Source organism: Bos mutus, chromosome 11 (assembly GCF_027580195.1).
Source record: "Bos mutus isolate GX-2022 chromosome 11, NWIPB_WYAK_1.1, whole genome shotgun sequence".
Classification (NCBI taxonomy): Eukaryota; Metazoa; Chordata; class Mammalia; order Artiodactyla; family Bovidae; genus Bos; species Bos mutus.
In genome coordinates, this window is record NC_091627.1 from 6,750,913 (window position 1) to 6,777,126 (window position 26,214).

Below are 26,214 nucleotides of genomic sequence, written 5' to 3' on the forward strand. Positions count from 1 at the left end.
ACAGGTTGTGATGAGGAAAGAACAGGTTGGTTGACTCCTGGGCTGATTTAAATCAGGTATCGTGTGGTTAGTGACATTTGGCTTTGGAGTTGGATTTGAGTCCTGCTCACAGCCTCTTTATTAAATCCTTGGACACATCTGTTTGCCTTGCAGCCTGTTTTCTCATCTGTAAGAGATTTTCTTTTCTTCCCCTTCACTCAGATGCAAGGTCAGTGAAGGCAGGATTCACCTGCACCTCATTTTTTTTTCTTCAATCCCCAGGATCTAGTCCATAGGAGATCCTCAAAATTATGAATCAATGAATGAGAGGAAGTAACTGTTACCTGGGAGAGACCTGACCAACACTACCTTATCCAGGTGAGGAAGGTCAACGTCAACAGTCATAAATCATGTTGATTATATGTACCTATGATATGATGTTATAAAAATAGTATCTCTGTATATTCCTCACCCAAACCCATAACTCCAATCTAATCATAAGAAGAGCATCAAATTCCAATAGTTGAGAATCCTACAAAAGATTAGGGCTTTCCTAGGTCGCTCAGTGGTAAAGAATCCCCGTGCCAAAACGGGAGACACGAGTTGGATCCCTGGCTGGGGGAATCCCTGGAGTGGGTTGCCATTTCCTGCTCCAGGGGATTTTCCCGACTTAGGGATTGAACCCGGGTCTCCCGCATTGCAGGCAGACCGTCTGAGCCACCAGGGAAGCCCATGTAAAACTGTTCCCCAAATGCAAGTTTTACTAAAAAGAGGAAAAGGAAAAAAAAAAAAGGCCCCTCCAACTACCCCAGCGCCCAAAGCAGGAAAGGGCTTTGCCCTTCACAAAGATGGCGGCCGCCGGCGTCGGAGGCGATCCGCCCCTTTGAAGTATGGGGGCGCCGGCGGGAGGAACCGGAAGCGCGGTCTGGTGGCGGCGCCGGTCGGCGGTAGGCGCGAGAACGCGCGGGGCGGCGCGGGTCCCGGCATGAAGCTGGGGCGGGCCGCGCTGGGCCTGCTGCTGCTGGCGCCGTTGGCGGTGCGGGCGGTGGAGCCCATCAGCCTGGGATTGGCCCTGGCCGGCGGCGTCCTCACCGGCTACATCTCCTACCCGCGCCTCTATTGCCTGTTCGCCGAGTGCTGCAGCCCGAAGCGGAGCCTCAGCCGGGAAGGTAGGATGGGCCGGGGTCTGGTGTGAGAGCTCGGAAGGGGGTCAGAGGCGGGGGGCAGCCAGGAGGCCCGGAAGCCCGGGCAGTGCCCAGCCGGGGGATGGCGGGCGGGGGAGCCGGACCCGGAACTGGCGTGCGGCACGGGGCCTGGCTCCTGGGCCACGACCGCAGGCCGACGGGACTTTGGTCTGAGACCTGCGGATGCCAGCTGCACCTTCGCCCAGAAGGCGGACGGGTGGACGATCCGAAACTTCCTCCAGAGAATTTCTTGCTCGTTCCTCACCGGAGACGGGAAGGCTGGTGGGGGCTCTCCCGACTCGGAGCAGCGGATCTGAATTAAGCTGCCCTTTTTTTCCTGCCGGCCTTCGGGTGGGGAGGGACAGGGCCGGGGTGGGTCTCATCCGAAAGTGTGGGCAGGACTTGCAGAGGGAGGGCCTCCTGGACTCACGGGTCATCTGGGCCGAGTGCCTACGTACATCTGCGTCCCAGTAAACGGTTGGAAGAGCTTAGCGGGCTTTGCCGGCTTTACGTGAGCCTGTAAACGGCTACGTTTTGCCAGGTGTGTCCCCCTACTCCTTGCCTGACTGGCTTTGGATTTTTTCGCAGCGCTGCAGAAGGATCTCGACAGCAAGCTCTTTGGACAGCATCTTGCAAAGAAAGTCATCTTAAATGCTTTGTCCGGCTTCATCAGCAACCCGAAGCCCAAGAAACCTCTCACCCTCTCCCTGCACGGGTGGACAGGCACTGGCAAAAATTTTGTCAGCAAAATCATCGCGGAGAATATCTACGAGGGTGGTCTGAACAGTGACTATGTCCACCTGTTTGTGGCCACGCTGCACTTCCCACACATCTCGAACATCACCTTGTATAAGGCAAGGGTCGAATTTGGGAATCCTTCAGGGACGATGCTGGCTTTAGGGTTTCTTTGTTGGGGGATGGGATTTGGATGTTCTGTGTTGAAAGGAGTGAGCCCTGAAAACAGCCACACATGGCCGTTTCCCTTTAAAAAGTGTGGAAATTACAGAGGGTTGGAGATGACAGAAGCAATGACAACGTCAAAGCTGGTTTCTGAAAACAGGCTGCATGTGGTACTTAGTAAGTGGTGTGGTAGGATTTTACAGATGGACGTAATCAAATCCAGGTTAAAGCTCTTCGAATCTAACATGTTTTATAAAAGGGGAAACATTTCTAGGGAGGCCTAAGTTTGCTTTTATACTTGAACTCACTGATTTAACAGCCTGGCTTCCAGGGCAGACACATCTGAATTTCAGCCCCAGGCTCCCACTTAGCTGTGTAACGTTGGGAGAGTCACCTGACTTCTCTTGAGACTCAGGTTCTTCATCTGTCAAATGACAGTTGTGAGAATTTCTTTTTTAAAAAAAATTTTGATCATGCAACGTAGCATGTTGGGTCTTCATTCCCTGATCAGGGTTTGAACCCGTGCCACCCCCTGCAGTGGAAGCTGGGAGTCTTAACCATTGTAAAACCAGGGAAGTCTGAGAATTTCTTGAGCTCTTAAACCTGTCAAGTATGTAACATGATGCTCAGCACATGAGCGTTCAAATCATTGGTAACTATTGCCTTTTTTTTGTCTCACCTGTGTGAACACATTTTTCCCTTCAGCTTGGATGAGCATCAGGGTCACTGACCGCCCAGGAGTTCCTGGGATGTGAGGCTTTCGCTGCTACAACTGGGAAAGTTCCAGGCAAATAGGGACGAGTTGCTCTTCCTAGTTAGCATTCCATCTTCACTGTTCAATAGCTGTGTGACTGAGCAAGTTACGTAACCTCCCTGCACCTCAGTTTCCTGGTCTGTGAAATAGGAAATGCAGTAGTTAACTGCTTTGACGGGTTTTGGAACGTCACAATAAAACGGGTGAACCGTGCTTAGAACAGGGTCTTGCCTGTAGTGAGTGCTCCATGTACGTTCTCTGTTGTCTGTAAGAGGGAGGAACAGAATGGAAGGCCTTGGCGGCTAGAGCCCGCCAGACCTGAAGGAATTCTCGTTTAAACAGTGACTCACTTTGTGGCCTTGTTCAAGTCACTCCAGCTCTCCTGAGGTTCTGCTGTAAATAGAGGTCAGTTCATATCTCCAGAGCAGAGATGGGCTTCCCAGGCGGTGCTAGTGGTGAAGAACCCACCTGCCAGCGCAGGAGATCTGAGAGACACGGGCTCGATCCCTGGGTTGGGAAGATGCCCTGGAGGAGGGCGTGGCAACCCACTCCAGTATTCTTGCCTGGAGAATCCCATGAACAGGGGAGTTGATCGGCTACAGTTCATGGGGTCGCAAGAGTCAGACACGACTGAAGTGACGTTGCACGAACAGAGCAAAGTTACTGCTTTGGTTAATAGGCACCCATGGAACACTGTAGCCGTGGTCTGAGTAGCCAAGCAAAACTCCAGATCATAAGAAGTCAAGACCTATATCGTAACTTCTAGAATTTTCCTCGGAAACTAATAGCTAACTCTTCTTCTTACCTTACGTCGTGCTTGGTTGCGTCAGTTGTGTCTGACTCTTCGCAACTTCGTGGACTGTAGCCTGCTAGGCTCCTCTGTCCATGGAATTCTTGACGCAAGAATATTGGACTGCATTGCTGTGTCCTCCTTCAGGGGATCTTCCTGACCCAGAGATCAAACTCAGGTCCCCTGTGTCTCCTGCATTGCAGGCGGATTCTTTTACCTACTGAGCCACCTGGGAAGCCCTCTCCTTATCGTAGGGGGAAACATCTAGGAAAGCATTGTGCAAAACCATAGCTCAAATTTCTGATGGAAAGGGTCCTCTCTCCTTCTCATCTTGATTGCTTAATATAAGAAGTACCTACATAATGTTTGTAGGGAATGTTCCATTTAAGCAGATTTATTCCAGCAGTCTCCAGGCACTGTTTCAGAAACTCAGGAATGTTGCCTCCCCACACTCATCCTCGAGCATGTGTGCTCTTGAGGTCTCCTTACCCCTCTCGAAACCTTAGAGCCCTTCTCCAGGCTCTTCCAAGGACTTAATCAGGGAAGAGGTTGCTCGGTCTCTGCTTTCTCCCAAGAAGGCTGGTGTCCACAGGATACATTTTAACATGTTCATTTTGATGACAGAGGACTAGCAATGTAGCATCCATGTGACACGTCACAGAATTATAATCAGGGTGTGGGGCCGTGGAATCAGGCAGGGTGGGGTTCAGGTCTTCACTCTGTTACAGCCCAATTTTGTAACATTGGGAAAATTTTGGAACCTGAGTTGATTCTGCTCTTTGTGCCTCGGTCTTCTCATCTGTAAAATGGGCATGATGATGCCCACTGTGTGGGGTTGTGGTGAGGAACAGAAGAGCTCGTGTGAAGTTCTCAGCACAGCAGGAAGCACACAGTAAGCTCTTGTAAATGCAGCCTTTGTAGACCCCAGTTGTGGTGTTAATAGTGCTCCCCCCGCTGTGTCAGTCGCACTTCTGAGAATCTCTGTTGGCTTCCCCCTTGTCACTCAGGATCAGTTACAGTCGTGGATTCGCGGCAACGTGAGTGCCTGTGCGAGGTCCATCTTCATATTTGATGAAATGGACAAGATGCACGCCGGCCTCATAGACGCCATCAAGCCTTACCTAGACTATTACGACAACCTGGATGGGGTCTCCTATCAGAAAGCCATCTTCATATTTCTCAGGTAAAGTCGGGGCCGGGACATGGTTGAAGAGCTCTGAGCCCCAGCCCTGGGGGCTTCGGGGAGAAACACCCCAGTCCTTACTCACTGGAATTGTCCCGCAGCAATGCTGGAGCAGAAAGGATCACAGATGTGGCTTTAGATTTCTGGAGAAGTGGAAAGCAGAGGGAAGAAATCAAGCTCAAAGACATGGAGCATGCCTTGTCTGTGTCGGCCTTCAATAACAAGAACAGTAAGTGGGGGCACTGCTCTGGCGGTCCGGTGGTTACGACTCCGCACTTGCAATGCAGGGGCCATGGGTTCGAACCCTGGTCAGGGAAGTAAGATCCCACATGCAGTGCAGCGCAGCGAAAGAAAAGAAAGCACAGTAAATGGGGTTATCTGCTCCTAACACCAGACCCCTCCCCTGGCCCCATTCATGATCCTGCATCCCTGTTTTAGACTGACAGCCTCCCCATCACCTGGGACCGATTTTCGGTCTCTTCCCCAGGCCTACTGAGGTCTGAATTCTGAGGGAATCTGTGTAAACAAACTTCAGGTGACTTATACTCACACTCAAGAAAGAGGAACTTTGTTGATCCTCAAGATCTTGAATATTTGTTTCCTGTTTTCTTCAGTTAAATCGAAGCAGATGGTGGAACAAGGAAGACTGCTGGGGAGGCTTTGATGCAGATGGGCCGTCAGGTCCCTTGCTTTCTTGCCTTGCCATGGAACTCTGAGGGTCTGTGCCCTGGAGGAACAGCCCGACAAGGAAGGGCTGCAGTTTTAAATAAATAGAGTGGTGAGGGAATGCTCACGTGAGGGTGACATCTGAGCTGACCTGAGGAATGAGGGAGCCATGGGGAAATGAGAGAAAAGCATTGCACCAGGGGGAACAGCACACGCAAGGCCCCTGAGGTGGGAGTGTGCCGGGACGAAGAGGAACATAGGAGAATAGCAGGGGGCCAGATAAGAGCTGGAGCTTGGGGTGGGCTGCAGATCGTGGAAGGCCTGGGGACCCACAGCAGGGCTCGGCTGCAAGTGGAAAAGGGAGTCCTTGGAGGGTTTTGAGCCGACTGCCCTGTTCAGACCTAGTTTTAACAGGACTGCCTGGCTGCCAGGTGGAGAACAAACTGAGGGCGGCAGTGGGGGCACGGGGACAGCCGGCGAGGAGCGGCTGCAACAACCTAGAGGAGAGATGCTGGCGGCTTGGCCAGGCGTGGCCGCGGTGGGGGTGGTCAGCCACTGTCGGCCTGGTGTGTACTTTGAAGGTAGAAACAATGAGATTTCCCACAACGAGACTGTGTGTGGGAATGAGAAACGAGGATCTGGTCTGAGCACTTGGCAGGGCCCCCCTCCCTGCCCCGTTCGTTAAGGGGGTGGCCTCCAGGAGGAGCAGGTTTGCAGGGAGCAGGGGAAATGACGCGTTGGAGGCATGGGAGCAGGCAGCTGAAGTCCCAGTGCACTTGTGTGGGGACATGTGGGGGAGTGCCTGTCAGGCTGAGGACAGGCCAGGGAGTGGTCACCAGGGCTCTGTAAAGTCATTTGCTCCACCTGAACACTCTTCAGGGGTCTCTCTGTTTGGGGGTCCTGGTTGTCCTGATTCCCTGGCTGATTAGCCTTCTGCCCTCCTTGCCTGACGGCCCCAACTCAGCATTCACAGCCCCTGGCACTACGGGGGATCATCTGTTTACTGGCTGACTGGGCGGCTCCTCCGTTGTGAACCCCGGGAGGCAGGTCAGCGTCTGCCTGGCTGTGCTCTGTCCCCAGCCTCAGGCAAGTCCAGCAGGCCTTCGGGAGACTGGCCAGGGCTGTCCCACTTGCTGCGGGCCTACCACCCAGCACTCAGTTTGGTTCTTTCCCACGGCCACAGACTCCACCCCATCCAGTCAGTCAGATGTTTACTGAGCCCCGGCTGTGTGCAAAGCCCTGTTGGGCAGGAAAAGAATAAACCCCAGTTGTGATGCCATGATTGACAGTAAGAAACGTGTGTCTGGCCTTTGTCCGCATTTTCTGGCCCAGCGCTCCTAAAGCCCTTTGGAGGTTCCAAGAAGTGAGAGCCATAAAGGTGTCTTGATGTTCCTGACAAGCCCCTTTCAGCCACCCGGAGTCTGTGTTAAGTGAGGTGACTTTTGCAGAATACCTAAGGTGGGGGGTGCTTTCCAGGGGAACCGCCCTGGATTGGAGGGTTAGAGCTTTCAGTCTCCAACCCTTTCAGGCCCCTGGGGAGGGGAGGGGCAGCTGAAGGTTGATTCAGTCGCCAGTGGGCAGTGATTTAATCAGTCATACCTACGTAGAGAATTTTCCTTAAGAACCCTAAAAGACAGGGTTCGGAGAGCTCCGGGTTGGTGAAGACGCAGAGATTTGGGGAGAGTGATGGGCTCAGAGTTCATGGGAGCTCCACGCCCCTTCCCACATGCCTTGGCCCCTGCGTCTCCTCCAGCTGGCTGTTCCTGAGTCATATCTTTTTATAATAAACCAGTAGTCTAGTCGTAAAAGATTTCTCTGAGTTCCATGAGCTCCACTTACAAAGAAATTGAACCCAAGGAGGGACATCATTGGCCCCTCAGAAGCACAGGGGACAGCCGGAACTTTCGGTCGGGGGCTGGGGGGGCTGTCTTGTGGGACAGCGCCCAGCCTGTGGGACCTGATGAGGTCTCCGGGTGCAGTGTCGCCAGAACTGAGGTGAACTGTAGGGCCTCCAGGTGGTGTCCGAGGAGTGCTTGGTAGTGTGGGGGAAAAACCCAGGTGGGAAGGGCGGCAGAGCCAGCCCGGGATTAAGGCACAGGACAGAAGCGGGAAGGTGGAAGGAGAGACATTCTGAAGAACCTCCGGCCGTGACCCAGCGGGTGCTGGCTCGCCTCAGGAGGGAGTGGGAGGGTCCAGAGGCCGGGGTCCTCCCAGACCCGTGACCGCGGCGGCTCAGGCCTCGTCCGGGAAAGCGTGCGCCCTGCGGCCAGAACAGCACTGTCTTCACACGTTAGTGGGGGCTCTAGCTTTTGGTCCCCCAAACGCTCTGGAGGGTTTGGACACGGTGGCGGCGGCAGAGAGCGTCCACCCTGTCACTGATCCAGCCACAGGAACCCCAGCCAGTCGCAAATTTCCAAGAGGCTGGTCTTTCCCCGGGAACTCCCGTCACCTTCCCCGTTCTGTGAACCTGCCAACCTGTGAGTCTCTGGTCCCTTCCCTGCATGGCCTGTCTGTCCTGGGACAGCCGGTGAGCCTCCTTCCCGCGTGAGGTCTTGAGCTCACGTCTTGAGAGGCCTCCCCGCCCACTGTGGCGTCACCCTGTCATTGGCTGCTGACGAGCCAGGCGAGCTCACTGGTTAGTCTGCCTGCTCCTTAGACCAGTCTCCCCTGAGGGCAGGCACGGGGCTCCCCCTCGTGGTCGACACACTGCCCACGCGTGTGGACAGGCCGATGGGCAGACCGACGGTGGATGAACAGCACCTTTTTCTTCCCAGGTGGCTTCTGGCACAGCAGCTTAATTGACCGAAACCTCATCGATTATTTCGTTCCCTTCCTCCCGCTGGAATATAAACACCTGAAGATGTGCATCAGAGTCGAAATGCAGTCGCGAGGCTACGAGGTGGACGAGGACATTGTGAGCAGGGTGGCTGAGGAAATGACATTTTTCCCCAAAGAGGAGAGAGTTTTCTCCGACAAAGGCTGTAAAACCGTGTTCACCAAGTTAGATTACTACTATGATGACTGATGGCGCCAGAGCGGCTGCTTCCCGCGTCCCCTCTCTGGTCCTGGACGAGGAGTGAAATGAATTCGTCCTGTGTGACAGGACAGGCGCTTGCCCGGGCATTATTTTTTCATCCAGCAGAATCTGCAGGCTGTTGGTGACAGATGCGGACGGGGAGCAGACCCCAGGGCCTGCAGAGGAGGGGAGGAGCCAGCTCCCAGCCCAGCCAAGCCAGGGCTCATGATTTTTTTTTTTTAAAATCATGTTTTAATTTCAAATGTTTCTGTTTCAAGGAAGGATGAATCAGTTTTACTGAAAAATGTGATCATTTTTATTTAAAATGGTTTTTAACATTATGAGAAACTTTTCAGACTCTTAAGTTGTTGACTTGTGTGTGTTTTAGTAATTTCCTATCATTACAACGTACGCTGTGATGTCACTACTGCGTAAATGCCCACGCCTGCCGCCCTCAGTCTGTCCTCTAGGGTGGCGTGACTGGGGACTGAGGCTGGAGCAGCGAGCAGACCTGTCATGGGATGACCATTGCAAGGGCGATGAGCCTTAGACAGCAGACAGACACACTCAGGCCCAAGTGTCCTTCCCAAGAGTGTTCATCACAGTAACACTGTGAACTGTAACACTGTGAATGATCTTAGTAACACTGTGAACAATTTGTTAGAAACAGAATTTCCTGGAAAGCAAAGTGTCTGCAAGCCTGTCGCTTGCCTGTCAGTCAGCTTTGCAATGGCCCCTCTCTGCTTTCCATTCCTGAATGAGTCATGCACTCAGTGGCAGGTTTTGCCAAATTTTCATAAAATACGGTTTTTCATATTTTTTTACTCATTTTCATCATGTTTAATCAACTCCCCAAACCTCTAGGAAAGCTTAGCCCCCATGACGCTGAGCACGGTGTTTCTATTTGTTAAATGCAAATGCTGCCACTTTACAATAAAACAGTATGATTCGTGAATACATTTTTAGTGGGAAAAAAACACCTCGAGGCCCTACCTTCTGTGCTTGAGCTGTGAATTGAGACCTAACAGCGCATCCCAGGCTGAAATGGGGAGGAGCGTGACACAGCTGAGGATCCGGGTGGCTCCGGCTCTGCTCAGCTCCCTGGGGTATCACGGGTTCATGGAGCTCCCAACTCCCAGCTGTGAAGTTCATTCAAGTCTGGAGACCTAGCCCCCACTGAGAAGCCAGGCAGGAGCACAGAGCAGTGTAGGCGCCTAAATACCTTGTATTGTGCAACACATGTGTGCCTACAAGGGCTCCTGTGGGTGTGTGTCTGCAGTGCTCACAGGGGCGGTCTTCAGCAGGCACAGAAGACGGGGGACCCCTGCCTCAGGGCTATGCACCCAGTACAGGAACTAAGGCCACCCAGGCCCCTAAGGCAGCCCTGAGCACTGGGAAGTTCCTGATGTTGCCCTGAAGCTGGCCTGCTGTCATGTCCCCAGGAGTCACGGATTGGGGCTATCCATTCATCTGAAGAAGTCCCCAGCCCCTGGGAGTCTCTGTTAGGGGACACTGGGGTCCCTGACTCACCTAGAAAGTTCAGTCTTCCAGATGAGGCTATGTGGGGTGAAGTGGAAGCGGCAGAGGCCTGGGACCCAGATGGAGAGAGGGCAGGCTCACGGGGTGCACACTTCCAATCTGAAAACGGGGGGAGTGGGTGACCTGATGGTGAAGAGGGTCTCAACTTTGTAGAAAGGGCTCCATCTTCAGTCCTAGGAAGAGCCATTGTGAACAAATCACTTGCTGAAGAGCCCAGGTTGAGAGATTAAGCTGAGATCTGGTTAACGTAACAAGGATTTTGTTATTTTCAGGTTCGGGGCGGGAAGACCAGGCAAGCAGGTTTCCTGATCTGAGCTTGGCCACACTTTAGGTCCAGAATGGCAGCCGTGAATCACATTTTAGGGCCTCGCTTTCCTGCCTGCATTCATTTTAGAACATATCTGTTAGAAAACCAGCTTGGGACTTCCCCAGTGATCCAGTGATTAAGACTGCCTTCCAGTGCAGGGGGTGTGGCTCTGACCCCCGGTGGGGGAACTCAGGTGCCACATGCCGTGGAGTGCAGCCAAAACACAGAGTGAGACCAGCTCTTTCTGATGGTACTTACATCCAGGAAAATTAGCTGGGGTGTGACTCATCATCTAATCCAACTTAACTTTGTACCGAACAGCCTTTAAGGTAAACATTGACATGAAGACAGCCAACCAGCGTGTCCAGTAAGCCTAATTCACCCAAGTTATTAAAGAGCCTTTCTTCTCAGCTCAAACTTCAGAGCTCCCAAATAAACCAGAAAAGAAAATCTTCAAGTGGCATCTCATGATAAAATTTAAGCTTTATTATTTGACATTCAGTAGGTCAGTCCAAACTCATCTACGTCTTACTCGGGGTGAGGAGGCTGGGCCATGGGCATCTGTGGCCTTTTCAAGTTACAAGTCAGTAACAGCAGTCCAAAGGTAGCCAACACGTCTTGAGTTTATTGCATCATTGTAAACAAGAAATCTTATCTCCTCCTGACCAGACACCCAAAAGGTTATAAAAGAAATTTAATTTAGATCCAACTTGAAGACAGGTACTAAAAGTTTCAAGCCTCACCTTGACATTTTTTAAAGACTAAGTGTGATCCTCTATAAGGCACTGCCATGCTGTAGGAACATTCATTCTGCCACATCTTATACATATAAAAAAGCTGCATGTTCTCATTACGCGTCTTCAGTTGCATTGCAACCACAAGATGGAGCGATTCACACTGGCTGGAATCAAAGTCTTATTTCCCCAAGGCCAGGGCAGTGCAGCCTGGCACCACCATAAAGGACATCATTCTTAGATGACACCCAGGACCAGCCAAGACCATCTGTTTTAAGAGCATCTGATAAAGAAACAGGAAATTATCCCTTCACATGTTTTAAAATAAGCAACGTTTTGTTTCTCTATTATGTAAGATTCCCAGTAAAAACATTATTAAAAATAGCCATGTTCTTAAAAACTCAAGCGTTTCTAGTGTACAATACTTTCTCTTTGGCAATGCAGAACCTGCAAGCTGACCATCCAGTTGGCACGTGTCATCTGTGGAGAATGGTGGGGTTCTGCGGATTTCCAATGGTTCTGTGGAGTCAAGTGAAAAGCTGACCCACATGTAAACTGTAACAAGCATTCCACCGTGGGAACCAAGGACTCAAACTCGAAGCCAACGGCTGTGTTCTGGTCCATCTCTAGAGATGAGATGGCTGGTGGGACCCGGAGCCCTGGCTGAAATTCAGGAGGAGCAGCAGTACCAGAAAGGCTGCGGTCAACACCAAGTGAGAATTGGGGATGGAATCTCACGACGAGGGTTGTAAACAGCAGCAAAGCCGCGGACAGAAGGAGAGGTCCTGCCCGTTCTGTGGGGCCGCAGGGGCCTGGCACGGAGCCCCCACCCCACAAGCAGACGGCTCGCCCAGCCGTGTGCTTGGCCTTCAGACCTGGGTTCTCCCACTGGACAATCTGTGCCCGAAGGTGCCACCAATGTTACCTGAAAATACTTCATCTTAGTGAACGTGTTCTGTAAAAGAAAAAGAGCTAGAGCTGAAGAGTGTTTCTGGCAGGTGAAAACCAATGCTCCCTGGCTTGCATTAGCCCCTGAACTTTAGTTCAGCTTCTGGGATGAGGGTACCGTTGGGTCAGAAAGAGTCCTTGGCCTCTGTTCTCAAGGCACTTCTGTCAAGGTCAGTTAAGTGTGTGGGGGAGGCGGATTTCAAAAGTTCATTTCCATCTGTGAACAACTGCGCCGCCGTCATGCTGCAACACAAGTTCACTTGACAGCGGAGCATCATTTCACAAATCAACCCTCAGAACCTTCCGGATCCTGCGAGTCCACAGGTGCAAATGAGCAAATCCCGAGGAGGTCTTCAAAGTGCTTCTTCGGGCCCGGCCCCAGGTCTGCTGGGCGCCTGCTCGCGTCTCAGCCCGCCTGCACGAGGGCTCAGTAGAAGTCCAGCCGTGACTGCACGGTCTTGCAGCCCTTGTCTGAGTATATTTTCTCGTCCTTCGGGAAGAACGTCATCTCCTCTGCCACTCGGGTGACGACGTCTTCATCGACGGCGGAACCGCGGGCCTTCATCTCCGCCCGCACGCACATCTTCACGTGTCTGTACTCCAGGGGCAGGAAGGGGATGAAGTAGTCGATGAGGTTCCGGTCTATCAGGCCGCTGTGCCACAGGCCACCTGGGGAACAGGGCACAGCTGGGTTTCCTGACACTTCTGTCCTTGTCACCCCGCCAGCGTGCGGCTCCTACAGGGCCTGTCCTGATCCCCAGCACATTCCCCACGTATGCGGCCCTCAAGATTCGCTTTTGGTCAAGGCTGATGTAAGGTTGGTTGGCTACCCCCGCTAACTGGCTTCTAGAATAGCATGCCCTCCAAAAAAAGAGTCCCTACTTCAGCCAAGCTACAGGGGTGAGCAGATTCTGTGGTTTTGTGAAAGGAAGAGAGACGGCTGGGACTTTCCTGGCAGTCTGGTGGTTAGGACCGGAGCTTCTACTGCAGAGGGCACAGGTTCGATCCCTGGTTGGGGAACTAAGATCCCACAAGCCGCAGGGCCAGAATAAAAAAAAGAGAGAGAACAGTGATGCTGTGGGCAGGGCGGAGGGCAGAGGGCACCCACTCAGGGAGACTCACTGTGTTTGTTATTGAAGACTCCGACAGACAGCACCGCCTCCAGGTCCTTCAGCTGGATGTCCTCTCTCTTTCTCCCAGCCCGCCAGAAGTCAAGGGCCGTCTTAGTTATGAGGTCTCCGCCTGCGTTGCTGAGTTTGCCAAAGAAACCAGATTAAAATCACACCCTGACTTCTCTATGACATATACACACTAGTATATATAAAAGATAACTAGTGAGAACCGACTACATAGCGCAGGGAACTCTACTCAATGCTCTGTGGTGACCCAGATGGCTAAAAATATCTAAAACACAGTGTACACATGTATGTATCACTTTGCTATAACCTCAGATATGCAGATGACACCACCCTTATGGCAGAAAGCAAAGAGGAACTAAAGAGCCTCTTGATGAAAGTGAAAGAGGAGAGTGAAAAAGCTGGCTTAAAGCTCAACATTCAAAAAACCAAGATCATGGCATCTGATCCCATCACTTCATGGCAAATAGATGGGGAAACAATGGAAACAGTGACAGACTTTATTTTCTTGGGCTCCAAAATCACTGCAGATGGTGACTGCAGCCATGAAGTTTTTAAATTTCTTTTGACACTTGCTCCTTGGCAGAAAAGCTATGACCAACCTAGACAGCATATTAAAAAGCAGAAACATTACTTTGCCAACAAAGGTCCGTCTAGTCAAAGCTATGGTTTTTCCAGTAGTCATGTATGGATGTTGAGAGTTGGACCATAAAGAAAGCTGGGCACTGAAGAATTGATGGTTTTGAACTGTGGTGTTGGAGGAGACGCTTCAGAGTCCCTTGGACTGCAAGGAGATCCAACCAGTCCATCCTAAAGGAAATCAGTCCTGAATATTCATTGGAAGGACTGATTCTGAAGCTGAAACTCCAATACTTTGGCCACCTGATGTAAAGACCTGACTCATTGGAAAAGACCCTGATTCTGGGAAAGACTGAGGGCAGGAGGAGAAGGGGGCAACAGAGGATGAGATGCCATCACCTACTCAATGGATATGAGTTTGAGCAAACTCCAGGAGATGGTGAAGGACAGGGAGGCCTGGCGTGGTGCAGTTCTTGACGTCACAGAGTCAGACATGACTGAGCGACGAACAACAAACTACCACAGAAACTAACACCACACTAAATCAACTAGACTCCAATAAAAATTAATTTTAAGAAAAAGACTCTAATCAGGAAACGTACCTGCTCTAAGTTCACTCTTTTTTTTTTTCAGTTTCTATGCAGCTTAAAGCCAAATATATAAACCAGTCTATATGTATTAAAGGGTTGTAATGACTTCTTACTGATGTCACTTATTATCAGGAAATGCTGTGAGTTTTCTAAGATGGAATCAGTTTGTGATAGTTCTCTAAAGTTTATTTTTAATCAAGGAGTATTTAGTATGTGCTACTAGACAAAGAAAAAAAACAAAGCATCTGCCCTCAGGAGCTGAAAATCTGTTTTCTCAGGCAGAGAAGAAAAAAAAAACAACTTGGTGTGTAACGCTGCAACTTTTTATAAACCCCAGAGATGACATGTGTAGGCAGCGAAACTGCCTATTTTCAGAAACAATTTCCTTCATTCGTTTCCTCCTGCCCCTGCCCTGGAAGACGTCTGCAAGTTACTTTTGCCAGGCTGGCACATTTGTCCCCAGCACCTCATTCTAGCCCTGGGAAAATGAAGGGCTCGGTACATTCCCACTCAAGAAATGCCTCCCACTGACCTGAGAAAGATGAAGATGGCCTTCCGGTAAGACACGCCATCAATCTGCTCGTAGTAATCCAGGAACGGCTTGATTGCGTCAATGACTCCCGGGTGCAACTTATCCATCTCATCAAATATGAACACAGAGCCCGCACATGCACTCACGTTACCCCGGATCCACCTCTGTAACTGGTCCTGGACCAACCATAAAAGAAGAAATGGGGCATGGGGACTCAAAAGGGTGTGCCCAGGGGAGAAATGCTATGCTGTTCTTCACACTCAGGAAGGTGAAAAATCAGAGCTCTCTGGGGTTTAACAAAAACCACATCCTAATCTGCACTCACTGGGTAACTAGTTTTCCAAAACTTCATCTATAAAAAGCGGGAGGAACGTGGCTGATTCATGTCAATGTATGGCAAAAACCACTACAATGTTGTAATTAGCCTCCAATTAAATAAATTTTTTTAAAAAATTAAATTTTAAAAAAAGAAAGAAAAAAAGGGGTGAGGGGGGGACGGAAACCAGCAGAGAGATGGGTGCTAAAAGGCAAATAAGTGTTTTCCTAACTCAAATGAAGTACCCAGAGCAACTTTTTAAAGGTTTAAGAAGTATAAGATATGTGAATATTTATCATTTCACTGGTAACCAACCAGTAATTTTCATCTCACTGTGGATGGAAATCTCAATTCTACTAGACATACTGAGGAATAAGAAACTAGACTAAGACCAGCGCTGTATCCAAGGCCAGTGCCTTGTACGGCGTTACAAGTGCAGTGAACAAAGACGCTGACCTAGATAACATGTCATGACAAGCGTTTGTGCCTGTATTTCCAGGGAATTATGAAAGAATTTGGAAAATAAGAAAATCATTCTCTTTTTGGCTGTCTTCCCTGTCTTATTGTTTATGTGGCAGATATACACTTTTACTTCCTTGTTCAGTTTCTATTCCTTATCTCAGTCCCCACCTAACACTAAATAGGAACACTAAGGATGTAGGAATACAAGGATGTCCACTTAAACAAGAACCCTACTGGACAACTTAACAATACAATGCCAAGAATGCGAAGGACGGGAGGAGCAAAGGGAAAAACGGCTACTGAGGAGGAAAAAAAATCCTCTGGTCCTCAGTGCTTAAATGCAGAGGGCAAGCTGAAGCTACATCATAGGCAGGAATTTATTTTTTCATTTTTGGCTGTGCTTGAGGGATCTTAGTTCCCTGATCAGGGATTAAACCTGTGCCTTCAGCAGTGAAAACATGGAGTCCTAACCACGAGACCACCAAGGAATTCCCAAGGGAGCCTTAAATAAAGCCATTTGAGTCTGTTTCACTTAACCAAGGGCTGGGACGGGGATGCTGCGCATACTCACTGCACAGCACAGCTACCCTGCAGACTGGGAGACAGGAGATTTGGGTTCCAGTTTCTCATTTGTCGTAAGGTCACAAAGACTGTAGGGAGCAAGTCACCTTCCCGCTCTTGGCTCCATCTTTTAATGGAACATCACCCCGCTGTACTGGGCTTCCCTGGTGGCTCAGTGGTAAAGAACCCACCTGTCAACGCAGGAAACGCGGGTTCGATCCCTGGATCGGGAAGATCCCCTGGAGAAGGAAATGGCAACCCATTCCAGTATCTTGTCTGGGAAATGCCACAGACAGAGGAGCCTGGTGGGCCACAAGTCCATGGGGTGGCAAAGAGTCGGACACGACTTAGCGACTGAGCACACCCACACCCCGCTGTATTATTTTGGAATCGGTGAGGCAGAAGCTGCAGAACTGCAAATGGCAAAGGGTCACCAGGGTGGGGGGCTTGTGCCTTAAACCCGTGGGGTCTGGGGCTACTGCAGCGCAAAGAAAGAATCAGAGGATGGAGTCAGGGAGTGGGTCACCCAGACCAGTCGGAGAAGCCAGAGGACGGGATAACAATTCCTTGCCTGATACAGTTTTATGTGCTGCTCATGAGGGAAGTGCAGGGTCGACACAAACAGGTGGACAAAGTTGCTCTTCAGGCCTTTGGGGTGAAGATTTTCAGCCACAATTTGGCTGACAAAATTCTTGCCTGTGCCAGCCCAGCCGTGTAAGGAGAGAGTCAGTGGTTTCTTGGGATTTTTGTTGTTCTTGAAGCCGGTCAGCGCCTTGACAATCACCTCTGTGGCCAGATGCTGCCCAAACAGCTTCTCCTCCAAGTCCTGCTTGAGGGCTGCAGGAGCCAGCCCGAGAACAAGAGAGAAAAATACACATTAAACACGCACCAGAAAAGCAGTGCTCGCCCCAGCTGGCCAAAGTGGAAGGCACAGGTTCGCAAAGTGGTCCAGCATGGGATCTCTGCCAAACCCCAGGGCTGGCACTGAGGCGGAACCACGGGGCTGCGGTCACACGAGGCCACTTCCAAGGAAACGGACTGGAGAAGGAAACTAAATGTGTTCGCTCACCCAAGGACTGGCCCTCTCGACTGGGCTGCTTTGCAATTCCCCGAGTCAACCCTACTGGCTTGGAAGAAAACCGAGGGCCAGATGTGGGCTTTCGGGGCGGACGCTGCACGTCTGAAAGGTACTTAATAGGGTCGACACGGCACAGAAGGGCGGGTGCTTTTTCAGTTTCTTCTTACTGTCCTCCCAAGGAATGCAAACTTTTAGGGAGGAAGTTGGGCAGAACCCCCCACGATCCGGAGGATCTCTCCGAAGACACGGCTTCCGAGGCTGCAGCCGGGACCGAAACCCCACCTCTCCCTCCTACCCCATCGAAGGGTGAGCGCGGGGTGCGGGGGCACTGACGCCCGCGAGGGGCCTGTCTCCCGCACCCCGCGAGCCCCTCCAGGGCAGCCCAGCCGTACCCGACGCGTTGAGCGGCCGCTCGCTGCGGCAGCACTCGGCGAAGCGGCAGTACAGGTCCTTGTAAGACAGGTAGCCAGTGAGCACCGACGCGGCCCCGATGGCGATGCCCACAGTTATAGGCTCGAATGCCGCCACCACGTGGGCCGCCAGCAGCAGCCTCAGCGCCGCGGCGCCCCCAAGCCGCGGATCCAGCCGCATAGCACACAGAGCGCCCACAACTACGGCCTTCCCAGCAGTCTGGGCAACCCAGGCGGCCGGGCGGTGGGATGGACTTCCGGTGTGCGTCACTTCCGACCTCTAGGTCCGCCCACTCCATAGGACGGCTTCGTTGGCTAGGGGTGTGGCTCCGTGTCGCCATCTTTGTGAGTGGCACAAAAGCCAGACGTCTCCGTTCAGGGGCGTGGTTTTGTGCCGCCTTCTTTGCGAGTGGCACGAAAATCGTCTCAGCTTGGTCCAGTTGAGTCGCTTGCTAGTTTCCGACTCTTTGCGACCCCATAGACTGCAGCACGCCAGGCCTCCCTGTCCATCACCAACTCCCGGAGTTTACTCAAACTCATGTCCATCCAGTCGGTGATGCCATCCAACATCTCATTCTCTGTCGTCCCCTTCTCCCACTTTCAATCTTTCCCAGCATCAGGGTCTTTTCAAATGAGTCAGCTCTTCGCATCAGGTGGCCAAAGCATTGGAGTTTCAGCTTTAGCATCAGTCCTTCCAATGCATATTCAGGACTGATCTCCCTTAGGATGGACTGGTTGGATCTCCTTGCAGACCAAGGGACTCTGAAGAGTCTTCTCCAACTCCAGAGTTGGAGAAAAGCCGTCTAGGGACCCGCTTGGTGGTGGTGGTGGTTTAGTCTCTAAGTCCACTCTTGGAATCCCATGGACTGTAGCCTGCTAGGCTCCTCTGTCTGTGAGATTTTCCAGGCAACAATACTGGAGTGGTTAGCTTCTGTTTCAAACCCATGCCTAACTTCTACTGTTTCGTTTTCTTCCCAGATCTTCCCACACTTTGCTTTGTCAGCCCTCCTTTCACTTCCCCTGGAGCTATCCTGAGCGTTTGTCAAGTCTCCCCACCCACCTGCCTTCCTGAAACAGTTGCTGAGTGCTGTGGACTGCGGGCCCCAGGCTGAGCCCTGTGGCTACAGCAAGGCAGACGTGCGAGGTCCAACCCAGAAGTCCATTCTTACGTTGAGCTGCTACAAGGCCAGCTCCTTGCTGGATGCTGGGAGATAGCAAGGAAGTAGAGGGGGCTGCCCCTACCCTCTGGACCTCTGGGGAAGGCAGTCAGTGGGTGAGGGTCCATACTGAGCTCCTTGAAGCTCAGGGGCCATGGAGCAGGGAAGGCGTTTGTCTAGACTCGAAAGAGCTGACGAAGTGAGAGTGATGTTGTTAAAATGCTGCGCTCAATATGCCAGCAAATTTGGAAAACTCAGCCAAAGAATGAATGCTTTTCAACTGTGGTGTTGGAGAAGATGCTTGAGAGTCCCTTGGACTGCAAGGAGATCAAACCAATTCATCCTAAAGGAAATCAGTCCTGAATACTCATTGGAAGGACTGTTGTTGAAGCTGAAACTCCAATATTTTGGCCACCTGATGCAAAGAACTGACTCATTGGAAAAAGCCTGATGCTGGGAAAGGTTGAAAGTGGCCACAGGACTGGAAAAGGTCAGTTCTCATTCCAATTCCAAAAAAAGGCAATGTCAAAGAATGTTCAAACTATTGCACAATTACACTCATCTCACATGCTAGCAAAGTAATGCTCAAAATTCTCCAAGCCAGGCTTCAACTATACGTGAACCATGAACTTCCAGATGTTCAAGCTGGATTTAGAAAAGGCAGAGGAACCAGAGATCAAATTTCCAACATTTTCTGGATCATCAAAAAAGCAAGGGAGTTCCAGAAAAACATCTACTTCTGCTTTATTGATTACGCCAAAGCCTTTGACTGTATGGATCACAATAAACTGTGGAAAATTCTGAAAGAGATGTGAATACCAGACCACCTGACCTGCCTCCTGAGAAATCCATATACAGGTCAAGAAGCAACACTTAGAACTGGACGTGGAACAACAGACTGGTTCCAAATCGGGAAAGGAGTAAAGCAAGGCTGTATATTGTCACCTGCTTATTTAACTTATATGCAGAGTACATCATGCAAAATGCCAGGCTGGATGAAGCACAAGCTGGAATCAAGATTGCTGGGAGAAATATCAATAACCTCAGATACGCAGATGACACCACCCTTATGGCAGAAGGCAAAGAAGAACTAAACAGCCTCTTGATAAAAGTAAAAGAGGAGAGTGAAAAAGTTGGCTTAAATCTCAACATTCAGAAAACTAAGATCATGGTATCCAGTCCCATCATGTCATGACAAATAGATATGGAAACAATAGAAACAGTGACAGACATTTATTTTCTTGGGCTCCAAAATCACTGCAGATGGTGATTGCAGCCATGAAATTAAAAGACGCTTGCTCCTTGGAAGAAAAGCCATGACCAACCTAGACAGCATGCTAAAAAGCAGAGATATTACTTTGCCAACAAAAGTCCGTCCAGTCAAAGCTATGGTTTTTCTAGTAGTCATGTATGGATGTGAGAGTTGGACTATAAAGAAAGCTGAGGGCCAAAGAATGAATGCTTTTGAATTGTGGTGTTGGAGAAGATGCTTGAGAGTCCCTTGGACTGCAAGGAGATCCAACCAATCCATCCTAAAGGAAATCAGTCCTGAATACTCATTGGAAGGACTGATGTTGAAGCTGAAACTCCAATACTTTGGCCACCTGATGCAAAAACCCTGATGCTGGGAAAGGTTGAAAGCAGGAGAAGGGGACGACAGAGGATGAGATGTTTTGGATGACATCACCAATTCCATGGACTTGAGTTTGAGCAAGCTCTGGGAGATGGTGAAGGACAGAGAAGCCTGTTGTGCTGCAGTCCATGGGATTGCAGAGTTGGACACAACTAAGCAACTAAACTGAACTGAACTGACTTGTGAGCCTCATGGGTTTGTTGAGAGGGTCAAAAAGAGGTGACAGTCACAGCAAAAGGTCTTCCTGACCTCTTACTATCTGCAGCAGTAAGGGCTGTATCTGCATCAGCTCACTGGTACCCAGACAACTTCAAAAAGAAGGACCACTGTGATCCCCAGTTTACAGATAGGGAAACAGAGGCCCAGAGAAGGGACGTTCAGTGTCCAGAGCCACTCAGCCAGGAAGAGAGGGAATGAACCAAGTTCTGTGACCTTTGGAGTCCCAACCTCCTTCTCTCTGCACGGATGGCCCCGGAGGCCACAGAGCTGCTCCTCCATCTCTTACAGCGGCACCCCAGGGAACATGCTGGACTTGGCCAACTGCATGCCTGAGTCAGCCACTGTCCTCAGAGGCAGAAGGAGAACTGATTAGACTCAACAGATATGGTCTGGCAGCCAATCCACCTATTCATACCAGCTCACCTGTTCATACCAGCCCTGGTGGAGAAAGCTTGTCAGGGGGTCCTAGGAGAGGTGCTTTGCACACCCACCTTTGGGGGTAGAGTGGCAGCCCTTGCTAGGCTAGCCATATTCAGCCTGGGGTATGTGAGTCCCTGGAGGAATAACAGATGACTTATCAAGGTCATGTGGGATGGATCACTGTAAGGATGCAATACACCAGAAATTCAGCCACTTTCCTTTCTTCTTTTTCTTTTTTTTTTTTTAATTAAAATATAGCTGACTTACAGGCTTCCCAGGTGGAACAGTGGTAAAGAATCTGCCTGCCAATGCAGGAGATGTGGGTCTGATCTCTGGATCAGGAAGATCCCCTGCAGGAGGAAATGGCAACTCATTCCAGTATTGTTGCCTGGAGAATTCCATAGACAGAGGGCCTGGCAGGCTACAGTCTATGAGGTTGCATAGACTTATATTATATATAATATTCAATATATAAATATATAATATTATATAATTATTTAATTAAATATTATATATAAGCATAATGATATAATATAATTATAATACATAACATAATTATAATATATACCCATGAACAATATGAAAAGGCAAAATGATAGGATACTGAAAGAGGAACTCCTCAGATCAGTAGGTGCCCAATATGCTACTGGAGATCAGTGGAGAAATAACTCCAGAAAGAATGAAGGGATGGAGCCAAAGCAAAAACAATACCCAGTTGTGGATGTGACCGGTGATAGGAGCAAGGTCTGATGCTGTAAAGAGCAGTGTTGCATAGGAACCTGGAATGTTAGGTCCATGAATCTGGGCAAATTGGAAGTGGTCAAACAGGAGATGGCAAGAGTGAACGTCGACATTCTAGGAATCAGCGAACTAAAATGGACTGGAATGGGTGAATTTAACTACTACTGTGGGCAGGAATCCCTTAGAAGAAATGGAGTAGCCATCATGGTCAACAAAAGAGTCCGAAATGCAGTATTTGGATGCAATCTCAAAAACGACAGAATGATTTCTGTTCGTTTCCAAGGCAAACCATTCAATATCACAGTAATCCAAGTCTATGCCCCAACCAGTAATGCTGAAGAAGCTGAAGTTGAACAGTTCTATGAAGACCTACAAGACCTTTTAGAACTAACACCCAAAAAAGATGTCCTTTTCATTATAGGGGACTGGAATGCAAAAGTAGGAAGTCAAGAAACATCTGGAGTAACAGGCAAATTTGGCCTTGGAATACGGAATTAAGCAGGGCAAAGGCTAATAGAGTTTTGCCAAGGGAACACACTGGTCATAGCAAACACCCTCTTCCAACAACACAAGAGAAGACTACACATGGACATCACCAGATGGTCAACACCGAAATCAGATTGATTATATTCTTTGCAGCCAAAGATGGAGAAGCTCTATACAGTCAGCAAAACATGACCGGGAGCTGACTATGGCTCAGATCATGAACTCCTTAATGCCAAATTCAGACTTAAATTGAAGAAAGTAGGGAAAACCACTAGACCATTCAGGTATGACCTAAATCAAACCCCTTATGATTATACAGTGGAAGTGAGAAAGATTTAAGGGCCTAGATCTGATAGATAGAGTGCCTGATGAACTATGGACTGAGGTTCGTGACATTGTACAGGAGACAGGGATCAAGACCATCCCCATGGAAAAGAAATGCAAAAAAGCAAAATGGCTGTCTGGGGAGGCCTTACAAATAGCTGTGAAAAGAAGAGAAGTGAAAAGCAAAGGAGAAAAGGAAAGATATAAGCATCTGAATGCAGAGTTCCAAAGAATAGCAAGAAGAGATAAGAAAGCCTTCTTCAGCGATCAATGCAAAGAAATAGAGGAAAACAACAGAATGGGAAAGACTAGAGATCTCTTCAAGAAAATTAGAGATACCAAGGGAACATTTCATGCAAAGTTGGGCTCGATAAAGGACAGAAATGGTATGGACCTAACAGAAGCAAAAGATATTAAGAAGACGTGGCAAGAATACACAGAAGAACTGTACAGAAAAGATCTTCACATCTAAGATAATCGTGATGGTGTGATCACTCATCTAGAGCCAGACACCCTGGAATGTGAAGTCAAGTGCGTCTAAGAAAGCATCACTATGAACAAAGCTAGTGGAGGTGATGGAATTCCAGTGGAGCTATTTCAAATCCTGAAAGATGATGCTGTGAAAGTGCTGTACTCAATATGCCAACAAATCTGGAAAACTCAGCAGTGGCCACAGGACTGGAAAAGGTCAGTTTTCATTCCAATCCCAAAGAAAGGCAATGCCAAAGAATGCTCTAACTACTGCACAATTGCACTCATCTCACATGCTAATAAAGTAATGCTCAAAATTCTCCAAACCAGGCTTCAGCAATACATGAACTGTGAACGTCCAGATGTTCAAGCTGGTTTTAGAAAAGGCAGAGGAACCAGAGATCAAATTGCCAACATCCAATGGATCACCAAAAAAGCAAGAGAGTTCCAGAAAAACATCTATTTCTGCTTTATTGACTATGCCAAAGCCTTTGACTGTGTGGATCACAAGGAAACTTCTGAAAGAGATAGGAATACCAGACCACCTGACCTGCCTCTTGTGAAACCTATATGCAGGTCAGGAAGCAACAGTTAGAACTGGACATGGAGCAACAGACTGGTTCCAAATAGGAAAAGGAGCATGTCAAGGCTGCGTATTGTCACGCTGCTTATTTAACTTCTATGCAGAGTACATCATGAGAAGCGCTGGGCTGGAAGAAGCACAAGCTGGAATCAAGATTGTCAGGAGAAATATCAATAACCTCAGATATGCAGATGACACCACCCTTATGGCAGAAAGTGAAGAGGAACTAAAAAGCCTCTTGATGAAAGTGAAAGAGGAGAGTGAAAAAATTGGCTTAAAACTCAATATTCAGAAAACTAAGATCATGGCATCCGGTCCCATCACTTCATGGGAAATAGATGGGGAAACAGTGGAAACAGTGTCAGACTTTATGTTTTTGGGCTCCAAAATCACTGCAGATGGTGACTGCAGCCATGAAATTAAAAGATGCTTACTCCTTGGAAGAAAAGTTATGACCAACCTAGATAGCATATTGAAAAGCAGAGACATTATTTTGCCAACTAAGGTCTGTCTAGTCAAGGCTATGGTTTTTCCAGTAGTCATGTATGGATGTGAGAGTTGGACTGTGAAGAAAGCTGAGCACCGAAGAACTTCTGAACTGTGGTGTTGGAGGAGACTCTTGAGAGTCTCTTGGACTGCAAGGAGATCTAACCAGTCCATTCTGAAGATCAGTCTTGGGTGTTCTTTGGAAGGACTGATGCTAAAGCTGAAACTCCAGTACTTTGACCACCTGATGGGAAGAGTTGACTCATTGGACAAGACTCTGATGCTGGGAGGGGTTGGGGGCAGGAGGAGAAGGGGACGACAGAGGATGAGATGGCTGGATGGCATCACTGACTCAATGGACATGAGTTTGAGTGAACTCCGGGAGTTGGTGATGGACAGGGAGGCCTGGTGTGCTGCAATTCATGGAGTCTCAAAGATTCAGACACCACTGAGCGACTGAACTGAACTGAATATAATTATATATAAGTTATATATAACATTATATATACAATATATACCATATGTTGTATATAGTATAGGGAGAAGGCAATGGCACCCCACTCCAGTACTCTTGCCTGGAAAATCCCATGGACGGAGGAGCCTGGTAGGCTGCAGCCCATGGGGTCGCTAAGAGACGGACACGACTGAGCGACTTCACTTTCACTTTTCACTTTCATGCACTGGAGGAGAAAATGGCAACCCATTCCAGTGTTCTTGTCTGGAGAATCCCAGGGACGGCGGGGCCTGTTGGGCTGCCGTCTATGGGGTCGCACAGAGTCGGAAACGACTGAAGCAACTTAGCAGCAGCAACTTAGCAGCAGTATATAGTATATATATAATATTATATTAAATATAATATACAATTATATCTTAATTGTTCATTATATTTATATAATTATATATTATATAATGCCTATAATATATATAATTATATAGTATATATAATATAATGTATATATTATATATAATATAAATTATATGTATATAATTTTGTATTATATATATTTATATATTTATATTTTATTATAAAATAATATATAATATTTTAAAATATAAACTATTGATTGAATTTATTTAATAGTTATATAATTTATAATTATGATATGATTGTATATAATTATATAATATAATTTTATATATAATATGTATTTTATTATATAATATAACAATAAAAATACATATAATGTATATATATTCTTGTTCAGATTTTTTCCATTATACATAATTATGATATATTGAGTATAGTTCTCTTCCATACAATAGAAACTCAGCTCCTTTCCTCTTTCCTTCCTGAGCAAGACTCCAGCAGCCCAGCTTGCTGCAGACTACTTTCTCACCTCCCTTTTCTTACCTCCAGCCCTTGGAGAGAAGAAAATCAGTCAGTAATTTCTCCCTGTGGAAACTCAAAATAAATGGAAAAGAAAAAGAGAGTGAGAACCCTGTCCATCTCATTAAAAGATACACCTTCCATAAAAGTCTTACTTTTTGGTGTAATAATTATTTATTTTAAAATTTGTAACACATTTATGTTGCTTTGATCGATTATGTACTAAACACAGTATTTCCCAGATGGCATTAGTGGTAAAGAACTCACCTGCCATTGCAGGAGACATAAGAGACACAGGTTCGATCCCTGGATCGGGAAGATGCCTTGGAGAAAGAAATGGCAACCTGCTCCAGTATTCTTGCCTGGAGAATCCCACAGACAGAGGTGCCTGCTGGGTGACGTCCATGGGGTTGCAAAGAGTTGTACACGACTGAAGTGACTTAGCACACTCACCCACATACTAAAATAGAGTCGTCCAAAAGAAATGTTTTAACACCTAGAGCTTTGCAGTCACCAGAAAAAGTTTCATGTTAAATTTTAACTTGTTGTATATATGTGTGTGTGTATGTAAATATATATCTTGTTGCAGATAAATTAGACAGGATGATTAATAAACTACTTCATGCAGAAAGTACACTTCATTAGGATGACATTTCATGGGGTAACAGGATAGAAATGTGAATTCAAGTACAAAAAACTGATT

General features: G+C 48.5%; 2 protein-coding genes across 4 annotated transcripts; one reads left to right on the forward strand and one right to left on the reverse strand.

Moving 5' to 3' along the window:
* The first annotated feature begins 762 nt into the window (after nucleotides 1–762).
* On the forward strand, nucleotides 763–8,836 carry TOR1A (torsin family 1 member A). Of its 2 annotated transcripts, none has more exons than XM_070378850.1 (5): nucleotides 763–1,148; nucleotides 1,752–2,017; nucleotides 4,615–4,790; nucleotides 4,892–5,019; nucleotides 5,405–8,222. In XM_070378850.1, exons 1-5 carry the CDS (start codon nucleotides 965–967, stop codon nucleotides 5,452–5,454), a joined length of 804 nt encoding a protein of 267 aa, XP_070234951.1. In that variant the 5' UTR covers nucleotides 763–964; the 3' UTR covers nucleotides 5,455–8,222. The 2 variants fall into 2 exon arrangements, with proteins under 2 accessions (XP_070234951.1, XP_005908848.2); XM_005908786.3 differs by lacking the exon at nucleotides 5,405–8,222 and adding an exon at nucleotides 8,231–8,836 and having other exon boundaries at nucleotides 836–1,148.
* Nucleotides 8,837–10,783: 1,947 nt separating this feature from the next.
* Nucleotides 10,784–17,914, reverse strand: TOR1B (torsin family 1 member B). Of its 2 annotated transcripts, XM_005908800.3 has the most exons (5): nucleotides 17,647–17,912; nucleotides 16,748–17,013; nucleotides 14,838–15,013; nucleotides 13,123–13,250; nucleotides 10,784–12,669 (listed from the first exon to the last, which is right to left on the reverse strand). In XM_005908800.3, exons 1-5 carry the CDS (start codon nucleotides 17,843–17,845, stop codon nucleotides 12,428–12,430), a joined length of 1,011 nt encoding a protein of 336 aa, XP_005908862.1. In that variant the 5' UTR covers nucleotides 17,846–17,912; the 3' UTR covers nucleotides 10,784–12,427. The 2 variants fall into 2 exon arrangements, with proteins under 2 accessions (XP_005908862.1, XP_070234952.1); XM_070378851.1 differs by lacking the exons at nucleotides 10,784–12,669; nucleotides 13,123–13,250 and adding an exon at nucleotides 16,368–16,415 and having other exon boundaries at nucleotides 14,884–15,013; nucleotides 17,647–17,914.
* Between the last annotated feature and the right edge of the window lie 8,300 nt (nucleotides 17,915–26,214).

Coding starts and splice junctions, on each gene's coding strand:
- TOR1A (XM_005908786.3), top strand. CDS start 965: ATGAAGCTGGGGCGGGCCGCGCTGGGCCTGCTGCTGCTGGCGCCGTTG. Junction 1,149..1,751: donor GCGGAGCCTCAGCCGGGAAG/GTAGGATGGGCC, acceptor ATTTTTTCGCAG/CGCTGCAGAAGGATCTCGAC. Junction 5,020..8,230: donor GGCCTTCAATAACAAGAACA/GTAAGTGGGGGC, acceptor TTTTCTTCCCAG/GTGGCTTCTGGCACAGCAGC.
- TOR1B (XM_005908800.3), bottom strand. CDS start 17,845: ATGCGGCTGGATCCGCGGCTTGGGGGCGCCGCGGCGCTGAGGCTGCTG. Junction 17,014..17,646: donor GCGGCCGCTCAACGCGTCGG/GTACGGCTGGGC, acceptor TGGCTCCTGCAG/CCCTCAAGCAGGACTTGGAG. Junction 15,014..16,747: donor AGCACATAAAACTGTATCAG/GCAAGGAATTGT, acceptor TGGTTGGTCCAG/GACCAGTTACAGAGGTGGAT.